This window comes from Eurosta solidaginis, chromosome 4, assembly GCF_040869045.1.
Source record: "Eurosta solidaginis isolate ZX-2024a chromosome 4, ASM4086904v1, whole genome shotgun sequence".
In the NCBI taxonomy this organism is placed as follows: Eukaryota; Metazoa; Arthropoda; class Insecta; order Diptera; family Tephritidae; genus Eurosta; species Eurosta solidaginis.
The window spans coordinates 95,339,246-95,352,163 of NC_090322.1; the positions used below are offsets into that span (position 1 = coordinate 95,339,246).

At 37.4% G+C, this 12,918-nt stretch overlaps 1 protein-coding gene across 3 annotated transcripts in view; it reads right to left on the reverse strand.

The window, feature by feature from the left end:
• Positions 1 to 12,918, reverse strand: part of Spg7 (Paraplegin) — a 590,769-nt gene that overhangs the window by 475,573 nt on the left and 102,278 nt on the right. For all 3 annotated transcript variants that reach the window (XM_067782287.1, XM_067782285.1, XM_067782286.1), the window contains one exon: positions 5,195 to 5,429. In XM_067782287.1, coding sequence (XP_067638388.1) covers positions 5,195 to 5,429 — 235 coding nt within the window. The remainder of the gene's footprint in view (positions 1 to 5,194; positions 5,430 to 12,918) is intronic.

Consider the following 12,918-nt stretch of genomic DNA (forward strand, 5'->3'; position numbering starts at 1 on the left):
GGATAAGATTTTTTTTTCTTTTTCTAAAATCACGAATTTTCACAGAGGTCTTGCCATTTATTTTATCATATCTTGGAAATTACTTATCTAAATTCGTTGAGAGAAACACCAGTGGATTCACCGCAAAATTTTATTCAAGTCTTGATAAGAAAATTTTTTTATATGATCGACGGTTGTGGAGTTATTGACATAAAAATATAAAAATTTTTTTTTTTTGCAAAATCGAACATTTTTTTATTTTTCAAAAATTCATAAAAAATTGAAGGTTTTAAAAACTTAACATTTTTATTTCACGGTCTTAAAACTGTAAACACTATAAATAATTGAAACCTTATTTCGTGAAAATACATGAATAAATGTTGGTTTTATTGACAATAAAGTGAATATACTCAATTTACCGAAAATTTTGCATATCAAGCCTATTATTGTTTTTGACAAACAAATTATTTAGATATGACATTTTGCGCAACTTTGTCTTTTTAAAGCTTATTACGGGCATCGCCAGAAATGAGAAAACTCCATAATGACACTCAAGAAATTTTTCCCCGTCAATTTTTCTTAAGGCAAAACGCAGATCATAAGAAAAAATTTCTCATACTGTATGGAAAATTTAAGTTGCCAACGCGGGTTCTCGTCAGACAGAAGTATGGTGATATATATTTGTTATCAAATATATACAACTTTTTCCTTGAGGCATTTCTGGCGATGTTCTTAGAATGCTTAAATCATAAAAAAAAAAAATTTAATTATCACTCCGTCATAGAAACTGTTATACCTACCTACTGAACATCCCAGCCTGCACAGGCCATTTCCCATAGCATATGAACTTTCGCACACGCCGTAAATATGAAGGAGACTTATAAAACCATGTCCAAACTTTTAAAATAAATTCATTATGAAAATCACGATTGGTAAATATGTTGCGAAATGAAAGTGGTAGCTTTACTAACTGGACTACAAGGTGGTTACACAAAACATTGTTGTTTTCTTTTCCTTTGGGATAGCCGAGATCGAAGCGCACATTATATAAGGAAGGACTGGCCAGCAAGAACCAATCACGAAGTAGGCACACACAATATAAAATATGCTGCTCTAATAAAAAAGGAGGATGTGATTTTTCCGCCATTACACATCAAGCTTGAATTAGTCAAGAATTTTGTTAAGGCGCTAAACAAAAAAGCATTCCATTATATTCAAAAAATATTTCTAAAATTATCCGCTTAAAAAATTTCTGAAGGTGTTTTTGATGATCCACAAATACGAAAACTACTACACAGCTCAACATTCCAGACGTTACCATCACCCGATGAAAAGGCTGTTTGGAACTCATTTAGGCTGATTGTTTCAAACTTTTTAGGAAATAATCGGGGTCCAAATTATAAGGAAATCATTTCTGATTTACTAACCAACTATTCGAAAATCGGTAAGTAGGAATATGATATGATTTTTGTAAATTCATAATAATTGTATCCTCTAAATTACATATACATATAATTTCAGGTGCAAACATGTCGCTAAAATGCATTTCTTACACTCCCATTTGGATTTTTTCCCTTCAAATCTTGGTGAAGTCAGTGACGAGCTTGGAGAACGATTTCACTAACAACTTAAGTCAATGGAGGAGCGTTATCAAGGATTCTGGAACGAAAATATAATGGGGGATTATAATTGGTTTCTTATACGAGAATCAAATTCAGAAAATTACAGTAGACAAGCAAAAAGTAGAAACTATTTTTAAATATTTCAAGTCCTAAATTTTGTAGAATTTCTTTAATAAAGGTCTCTTAAATAGCTAAATACACAAAAATATTAAAAATACGTATTTTCCCTTCATTCACTTAATTGTTAATAATTTTACCGTTTATCCATGGATTTTTATGAAATAAAGCTTGCCTTATTTGGAATGTTCACAGTTTTACGATCATCTAATAAAAGTTGTAAGTTTTTGCCTCTTTCAATTTTTTACGAAAAAAATGGAAATTTTTAATACAAAAAATCGATTTTGTTATAATGCGATGCAAATAACTCTGAAACCAATAAGTATTTAAAAAAATGATATTTAAACAATTTTAAGGTTCGTTTGCTATTATATGCTGTTTTCTCCAATAAAATCGGATAACCCGTTCCAGAGATATGATAAAATCAATGGATCTCCCTTTTCAAAAAAGGCAAATTTTAGAAAACAAAAAAAAAAAAAACCTATCCATAGAATTTTAAATTTCGACCATTTTTAGAATTAGGGGACTATAGCAAATAAAAAAAAAATAGTGGTGATCCAGGGTAATGCAAAAAGTTTAATTTTGTAGAGCAGTGTTATCAAACACTTTTCGTGATAGATTTTTGTCACTAGTCGAGCGAAAAAATACATTTCAAATAAAAATATTGTTCAGGACAACGAAAACGATGGTCCTTAAAAATTGCAGTTCTTAATTTTTATGTTAAGAAGTGCCTTATCGCGATTTTGGTTTCTGTATACAAAATTACATGGGAAGGTTTTGTTTTTTTTTATTTTAAGTGTATCTGCGCTTCAACGACCGCATCTTAAATGATGAGCAATACCCATTCGTATAAAAAATTGGACGATCTACAAAAAAGGTCTAAAGAGATTTTTCACTAAGACGAATCGTTTGAAAGATATTCTGGGTTGAATGTCAACCCCAAATGGAAATATCTGCATATTGAACCATTGACTTAGGCTCTTAAGAAGAATTCTGGTTATGCAGTGTTGTAGCCAATTAAATTTGAGCAAGACATAGTGTGACTTTCAAGTAGCTGTGAAGCAGTGTTGATTTTTAAACATTTTTTTTAAGACTAACTTACGCACATTTGTCATATATTCCAAGCGAATAAGTTTTTTTGGTGGAACTTTTCCGGGCTATTTAAGTAAAAGTCATTAAAACGTAGGTACAGTACGAATAAAAATTCCCCATGTAATTTGTATGAGAAAACTTGATTCACATGATCCACCTTTTAACATTAAAATTAAAAGCTGCAATTTTTACAGGCTAAATTTTCCGTTGTCATCGACAATATTTTCTAAGGAGATCTGCCCTAGCGCATACATATGAAAATAGATATGTACAATGTGCATGCCAGGGAGCCGTTTGGATACAATTGCATACATTTGAAAAGAAAAACCTTTATAACAGCGACATTTATTTAAAACTGAGCGTTGGTAAAATTTCGACTGCCACCGTGGTGTGATGGTAGCGTGCTCCGCCTACCACACCGTATGCCCTGGGTTCGCACCACGGGCAAAGCAACATCAAAATTTTAGAAATAAGGTTTTTCTATTAGAAGAATTTTTTTCTAAGCGGGGTCGCCCCTCGGCAGTGTTTGGCAAGCGCTCCGGGTGTATTTCTGCCATGAAAAGCTTTCAGTGAAAACGCATTTGCATTGCAGATGCCGTTCGGAGTCGTTATAAAACATGTAAGTCCCGTCAGGCCAATTTGTAGGGAAAATCAAGAGGAGCACGACGCAAATTGGAAGAGAAGCTCGGCCTTAGATCTCTTTGGAGGTTATCGCGCCTTACATTTATTTTTTTATTTTATGTTGGTAAAATTTTATAAAATTCAGTTGTGCGATCCGTTTAGCCAAAATAGTGTGGTGATGTTTTGTTCTAAATATTATTAATTTCAGAATTTTGTTTCACACATTATATAAAATTCAGACGAAATGACTCAAAAACTATGTATCAATCTATTGAAACGAATTGATACATTTTTTCAGGAATAATACTTTTGAAAAAAAAAATTGCGCAAGTGGTAACGCTGGAACATACATTCATGCTAGCGAGTATACTTACTACAAATGATTTGAGTAATGAGTAGATTTAGTTGCATGAATGTGGTGATTGTGTATGTGTTAACACAAACACGTTTGCTACTATAACGGTTTCTAAAATACATCTCGTTCTTCTATTTTTCGAAAATCAGAGAAAAGTTTGCATTTCGATATTCTTAAAATGGCATGCGTGCAGGATTTCTGTGCTAGCAGGTACATATGAAAAAGTGCACATAAGAGTGCTTCGAAAAGAATTTTGTCCAACTTCTATCCTCTCAAATGTTTCTATTTGATGTAAAAATAAAACCCTCACCAAAATTTGGTCCTATTATTCCACCCTAAAAAGGGATTCCCCCCCTAGTTTTAAGGTCTTGTACAGGCTACAAACAATTTTTATTATTTTTTCTCTAATCATATTATTTATAAACACTTTTCAGTATATTGAGATCTTATCTTACGAGTTTTTCCAAAAGTCATTGCTGTTTGAAGTTACGTTCTTTGACGAAATTGTGTAAACGGTTATTTTACACTTAAAAAGTTTATTGAAATGATAAAGCATAAATTGAAATAGCCATAACTAATATACATAATATAACAATAACATAAATTCGTAATTAAGTTAAGAAAAAAATCATAAAACCTTTTATAACCTGTGCAAGACCTCAAAACTAAGCAAAGCGCCACATACAAGATTTTCGTAAAAAGTTGAGTAAATTCAAGTTAGGAAAAAAATAATTTTTCCCATGTTAACGAAATGAGAAAATAAAATAAAAATATCATACCCCGTAGAGTAGAGTTATAGGACCCATCTTTTGTGAGGTTTTTTTTTTTTTAATAAAATAGAAACATATGAGAGGATAGAAATTGAATTGAAACAACTTCAACTGCAAATATCTCCGAACAGAGATACAAATTTTCTTTTCCGCCTTCGGATTATTGTTGTGACGCGTATTAGCAGTCGACCCCTGTTCTAGACTTTTACCCATAAATTTAATTTAAAGAACACTGGGCCGGTCACATTTGCCCCACGGAGTATTCTTTGTACGTGAACATAATCTTACAAGTCAGATGTATCTTAAATTCTCGAAAAATTTAAATTTTGGATAACATCAGTTTACAATAAAATGAGCGATATAAACATTTTGCTTTCATTTGCTCATTTCACATGCGTTCTTCTCAGCCTTTCCGTAAGTTTGCGTGTTTCTTTCACAAAATATTTTCCACTGAATAAGAAAAGGGGTACCTTACCTACCAACTCAGCTTTTTTTCAGACCGCCAGGTGATTTAGGTCAATAGTTAGCGCTCTTAATGCAACATGAGAGTAACATTTTTTTCCAGAGAAGAAAACGCCATTAATGTTATGTTAGGAAACCTCCATACGATACCTAGAATACACTAAAAATTGTCTCACCTTCTGTAACTCCGAGCTTAATTTCTATTTCACGCAATTTTTCCTCAAATTTCGTTGCGTCTGCTATTGCCATATGAAATATGGTAGACGATACCCTTTTGCCCTTTATTATGGCTCCTTCGTGCAAAATAATAGTCACCATATCCATGTCTGGATGGATAATAAGCTCCTTTACTTCACCAGAAGCTAGCATATGATGAACGAACTCATTCCAGGACACATATCGCGTTGAACCCTGGAACATAAACAGGATAGGATTGCTATACATTCGTTTCCAGTGTATGGAGGGCTGTATTTTATGTGTGGAGACATTTGAAAGGACGGCACATTTAACATTTTAAGGAACACAAATATAATTTTTCATTAAAACACAGATTCTGATATTCGCTAGGCTCAAATGAATGATCATTTTGCCAAAATGCGATTCCTTTAAGCAAAAACGTTGTTTAATTGCATGAGAACACAGATCCTTTCATGTATTATATGTATTAGCGTAAAATATATTAAGGTCATCCAGTTCCAAACTTTGGTCAACATCTCGAAAACGAAGGCTAACATAAAAAAGTGATTGTATAAGTCTGCAACTGTTAGCAGTGCATCGCTCCATGCAATGGGCAACTTACAAATTGTCATCAAAGTCCCCTAACGGGAGTCCAAGGAAACAGGAAGTTTCAACAGGGGCGGACCATAGGGAGATTGAGTTTAGAGGCGTAGGTTACACATTACAATTGAAAAGATGGTTGGTGTCATGTGAGAACATGCAGGACATACATTACGTATGTCGGGGTTTATTCTGGACAAGTAAGAGTTTAACCTGTTGCAGTATACAGAACAAAGTGGGGCCATGGGTGACTCATGTCTCCCTTGGTAGTGTCTTTCTTCTTCTGAAAGGGTAGGATATTGCATATTAATAACAGGGTCATGGGGCGCGTCCTGGCAAAAGCGATTGAGATGTCAAGAGAGCTGTGACAATTACCAATTTTGGTAGGGGCATCGCCGTTTATCGTGAAGAAAGTCGTATTGTCTATTTTCTTTGCCAGCTGCCTGCTTCTGCTGTGGGCTGGCAAGTTGCCATAGCTCGTGGTGAGCGTTGAAATCGACAAGAATAATGCGGTTTTCACCACAGAGTAGTGTACTGATATCAGGATGATAGCCACTTGGACAGCAGGTCTCTGAAGGAATAGCTGTTAATTATTTCTATGTGAACATCACCTGACCGAAAGGCTATGCCTTGACTCTCTAAGGTTTTATCCCTGCGGGTGAGTTGAAATAGACTATATTGCACAGTTTGATGGGTGATAAAGGCAAGGCCATCATCATTACCCCTTGTGCGATCTTTCCTATAAATGTTCTAGCCATCGCAAGGTCGGAGGTCCGATCCGGCAGTTAACTTTGTTTCTTGAATTGCGGCTATACGGATATTATTTTTATTCATGTAGTCAACTATCTCTGCGATCTTTCCCGTTAATCCATTACAATTTAGTTGCAGAATTCCGAATTGCAACGGGGACAGTCGTCACTAAGGGAGTCAGAGATGGGTGAAGGCGCCTCGAAGGATATGGGCTTTGTCAAGTGTACGGTGCACGGTTCTAACTCAGAGAAGCCCGAACGGTGTAACCATCTTTTACACGTGATACACTGGCAAGAGTATGACCGTTATGACCGTCTGAGATAAATCCTTTTCCGATATATGCAGCAGAACCACCGCCTGGTACCGGGGTTAGGTTCAATACCTTCCCGGAGCAGTCCACCCCTGTTGGCTAATTTACCTTAATACACGTCCAAAAAATGTTGAAGAAAATTATTTTGCCTCGATATAGTTTTCATCCAGAGACATAATCATCTATCTATTGCGTAGTGTCATATTAAATTATGGCAACTCTCCCTCACATGCAAGGTGCAAAATGCAACCATGAAAATGAAGGAGTGGAATGACGTGGAGAATTCTGATTGGTTGAATCTCCCGATATTTGACTCCATCATGTTTTCAATTTCGTAACTAAGCAACAGGTGTATAGCGACAGGGTTGAAGCTTCACGAGTCAGTTTCCATTTGGGAGTTGAAGTGCGCTGGTCGTGAAAAAGAAACGCTAAAACAAAATTAAAAATACTAATAACTAAGTTGCGGTTAAAAGTTTTGAACAAAATTAAAAGACTAAAAAAACTTAGAAATGTAGGATTTTGTGAGCTCGATGCCTTGCTTTGAATAAAACACTATGGCCCGGTTTCACCAACTCGACTTAACTTAGTTGTCATATTTTTTAATTTTTCTGTTTCACCACCAATGCTTAGCTAAGTCACAAATAAGCCTACCTGCCAGCTGGCTTATTCTCGACTTTCAACAGTGTTGCTGTAGTACAAATTTTGAGTCAAATTAAATTGCAGTATTGATACTTATTTCATTATACAAATATAGCAACGCCGTTATTGTTGACATCTGCAATTTCTCTGAGGTGGCTTATTTGTGTTCTTGGTGGAAAATTTGTAAAAAGTTTAATGGATCTTCGAGATTCTGGTGAAAGTGATTGCGATGTTGAAGCTCTGCAGGTAATCGTGCTTCGACGAAAAAGAAAAATTAAAGAGCGTCCTGACTTTTTTCATTATTATGACGATGTTGACTTTCGCGAACGATTTCGTATGTCAAAAGATGCTGCTTGGTTTGTTTTTTCTTTAATAAAAGACAAAATTTATCTTGGAGCACGGTAAGTTTACATCATATTTTATAAATGTTGCCCTAAATTACTTCTTTGTTTACAGCAACAACGCAATGCAGCCACATCAAATGTTTTTCATCGCACTCCGGTTCTATGCTTCAGGATCTTTTCAGCAAATTGTGGCAGACCTTTCCGGAGTTTCAAAAGCAAGTGCCTCACGTGCAATTACGCTAGTTTCCTACCACCTAGCATCCTTGCGACCAGATTTTGTAAAATTTCCTCAAACGAAACAGGAACGCTTCGAAACACAGGCTGCTTTTAAAGAAAAGGTAAATTTTCCGCGTGTAGTTGGGGCAATGGACTGCACCCATGTTAAAATCAATTCCCCAGGTGAATATGCGTGAATAGTAATTGGAAAACAATATCTCTATATTAATTTATAAACGCTTCCCAAGGCAGCCGGTTCTGTCCGGCTGTCATTTCAGTGTAATCTCATTTAATTTGTTGCGTCCCTCCCACAAATTGTCATCCTTGCAGCGGGGTAAAAATCTAGTTGAGGGGTCGACTACTAATACGCTACCAAAAATATCGAGAGAGGTATCAAAAGACGCGTATTAATCTCGAAAATAATAATCCGAAGGCGGAATATAAAAATTTTATCTCAGTTCGCAGATATTTGCAGTTGAAGTTGGCGATTTTCATGTGGTTGTTGTAATGTCGTACCCACAAAAAAAATTGTGCACATAAGTGTTTTGCGCGAACGATAACCACGGACAATAACCACGACCACTTTTTCAATATTGAAAATTTATAAAAATGGAAAAAATTAGATAATTCAATATCAATTGCCACTAAGGTAGTGAAATTTGCTAGGTCGATTTGTTTTATGACGCAAAACATAAATTCCCAAAAATATTGGTATATGGGCATGGCAAAACCCACATTTAGAAGAAGAAAATTCGGAAGTTTAAAAAGCCGTAAATAAAAAGCCGTTAAAGATATTATATTTGCTTTGAAAATGAACAAAAGTGCCTGAAAGCCACTCCTACTTCAGCGTTTCAATTGCACAGCTGGGTATGTAATGTTTGGTTTCACCCGAACTTAGACCTTCTTACTTGTTTTTTAGGTTTGATTTTGCTCTGAAAAGTGTTACCACTGCACTAAATTTTTTTGGGTGAAGTTATCATAAATAATAGCTTAAGAGAAAAGTTAATAATTAATAATTATTTCAACTGAAATGATTTTTTTCTGTTTTTCACAACAAAAAGTGAAACTGTATCCTATAAGAAGACTCACATTTTTAGTTGCAGAGAGGTCTTCTTCATTGTGACTCTTTCGATGAATCTTTTAAACTGATTATTTTACAATAATACATACATGTGCACTTAAAAAAATAATTAAATTATTTCTTGTTGGTACATTTAAAATTGTGCTTTTGTCTTCTGTTTTTGTGCAAGAAGCTGAAGCTCAAGTAGTAGTTACATACACATAGTTAAACGAAGTCAAAGGTCAAAATGAGCACAGCCTTCAATTAAAGCTTAAGTGCTGTTACCACAATGCATAAATGTACATATGTACTAAAATACTTAAGTACATACAAACATACTTATATAAATAAATAAATGTAAGGCGCGATAACCTCCGAAGAGATTTTAGGCCGATCTTCTCTTCCAATTTGCTTCGTGCTCCTTTTTAATTTTTCCTACAAATTGGCGGAACGGGACCTACTTTTTTTATGCCGACCCCGAACGGCATCTGCGAGGCAGATGAGTTTTCACTGAGATCTTTTCATGGCAGAAATACACTCGGATTTTCATGTGGTTGTTGTAATGTTGTCGGACCCACAAAAAAAATTGAGAACATAAGTGTTTTGCGCGGATATAGTTTTGGTCTGCAAACCGGTGTTGGACCCACCCAGGGTAATTTTTTATAAGCGCGGAAGAAGGCCGCCAATGTAGAGAGGTGTTCTGCGCAAAAATACTATGGCTCCCACCACCGGTTTCGGAGAGACCCGCGGGTAATTTTTCGGTTTTTCGTTAATATCTTTTGAACGAGTTAAAATTTTTATTTTCCGCCTTGGGATTATTAATACTGATGTCACGACGCGTCGTTTCACACCTCTTGTGATATTGATGCGTATTAGCAGTCGCCCGCTCAACTAGACTATTACCTGCAGCGGGACTGCGCCATACCCTCCTGCTCCGGGAAGGTATCGAACCCCTCACTACTTTCCAGCAGCTCTGCTGCTCAACATGCCACGTACCACGGCGCCACCAGCTCACACGGCCGCTCCCACTCATGACTACAATCTCCGTAGTTGGTTGGTAGCAATGCCGATCATCAGCACCCGCCCCCGTCTTCTTCTCCCCTCTTGGAACCATCGCCTTTAAAACTCCTCTCATTATGGTCCACCCCTGTTGAAACAGTAAGTTTCCTTGGACTCCCCTTAGAGGACATTGATGACAATTTGTGATCGGTCGCACCTGTTGGATGGGACGAAGCACTGCTACAAAACAACAACAACATTAATTCATATACGGGTGGTGATGATGGTGAAGTCTTTCGAAAAGAAAAGGGTTTTTTTCTTTCAATGTGCAGAGAATATGCGACAGCAAAATGAATATATTGGATATTGTAGCTCGATGGCCAGGATCTGTGCATGATTCTAGAATTTTTAGGAATTTGCGCATTTGCTATCGGCTTGAAAATAGGGAGTTTCAGAATGGCTTAATTGTTGCAATTTTATTATTTGATCCCGTATTAGTCGCGAAAAAGTCCCGATATGACCCCGAAGGGATCCCGGACGGATACCCAAAACCATCTAGAAATGATGACGGAAGGTATCCCAAATGATCCCGAAAATGCCCTGAAATGATCCCGACGGGATCCCGAACGGATCCCGAAAACCATGCAGAAATGACGCCGGAAGGGACCCCAAATCATCCCGAAATTACCACGATGGGATCCCGGACGGATCCCGGAAACCATCCAGAAATGATGGCGAAGGGTCCCCAAATGATCCCGTATTAGTCGTGAAAAATCTCGAAATGACCCCGACGGGATCCCGGAAGGATCCCGTAAACCATCTAGAAATGATACCAAAAGGGTCCCCAAATGATCCTGTATTAGTCTAGAAAAAGGTCCGAAATGACCCCGAAAACCATCTAGAAATGATGCCGGAAGGTACCCCAAATGATGCCGAAATAGTCCCGAAATGACATCGACGGGATCCCGGACGGATTCCGTAAACTATCCAGAAATGATCCCGGAAGATACCCCTAATAATCCCGCAAAAGTCCCGAAACGACCCAAACAGGATCCCGGACGGATCCCGAAAACCATGCAGAAATGATGCCGGAAGGGACCCCAAATGGTCCCGAAATGACCCCGACGGGATCCCGGACGTATACCGAAAACCATCCAGAAATGATGCCGGTAGGTACCCCAAATTATCCCGAAATGACCCCGTAGGCTCCCGGACGGATCCCTAAAACTATTCAGAAATGATGACGGAAAGGTGCCCAAATTATCCCCTAATAGCCCCGAAATGACGCTGACGGAATCCCGGACGGACCCCGAAAGCCAACCAGAAATGATGCCAAAAAGGTCCCCAAATAATCCTGTATTAGTCGCGAAAGTCCCGAAATGACCCCGACGGGATCCCGGACGGATACCTAAAACCATCTAGAAATGATGACGGAAGGCACCCCAAACGATCTCGAAAACCCCTGAAAAGACCCGACGGGATCCCAGACGGATCCCGAAAACCATGCAGAAATGATGTCGGAAGGGACCCCAAATGATCCCGAAAAAGTTCCGAAATGACGATGGCGGGATCCCGAAAACCATCCAGAAATGATCCCGGAAGGGTCTCGATATGACCCTAACGGGATTACAAATAAGGCGAATCTAATTTTAGAACCATTTTAATAAGGCAGCAGGCACGTTGGAGCGAATGAAGAGTTACAAAGAAACATACAGGTAAAGCTAATAAAAGCGTGCTAATAAAAACAATTGAAGGAGGGCGGATGGCGGGAGGAGAAGGACCGCTGCTCTTTTTTCCAAAATTGTCTAGATCTCGATATGTATGTGCCAGATACCAAAAACTATTGATATAGGAGAAAATTTATATTGAGTTATAACAATTTATAGATTTTACACCCGAGGGGGAGATAAAGGGGGAGGGCGGAGGGTGTCACTGCTCACTTTGTAAGTCCTCGACTTATTTGACCCCTTGAGTCTGTGATATTGGTGAAGGCCAGTATACGTAAAGTTATAATGTGTAAAAATTATTAAAAAGTAATTGCTCGAAGGGGTCGTGGGACCCCCACCCCTCTTTCCATGTTCGAAAAAAATTTCGCTAGTAGACTACTGTCTGTGTCCCAAATTTCGCAGAGACGAAAAAATATAATAATTAAATTATAACTGTTCCTAGGGGGCGGGAGCCACGCCCCTTTTGAAAAATATATAACTAGTAGATGCTTCTAGACTATTGGCTATATGTGTGCAAAATTTCATTCAAATCGGTCCAGCCGTTCTTGCGTGATTGAGTCACAAAGACAAACGTCTGGACAACATCCAAACATCCACACATCTAAACATCCAAACATCCAAACTTTCCCATTTATAATATATATTATATTAGATTAATAACGGCAGATATTTCTATCGGTTATACAACACTATGTAAAATATATGAAAATTATAATTGCTTCTCGCCTAGCATAGCTTATAGCGAGCACTCTGCCGTGAGCCTAACACTTTCAAAACTTATACAAAGAAATTCTATGCATTACTTCTCGTTTGGCACGTTGATATTTAAATCTTTCTCACCAAGCTCAATGAGTTCAAGGAATTCCAGGACTATTGTGGTGTTAAGCCACGCAAGGTAATTGAAAACTGTGTATCTTGGAACAAGAAATATTTTAACCCGAAGACAGAAGGAAGCAAATGCAAAAGAGATTTGATTTCGGAAGAAATGTTTTGTATAAAATTATTTCCGTAGGTGCTAGCAGAACCCCTGAGGCCTGGGATCAAAACTCACACTTGCTGAATCTAGGCTCTGATATGA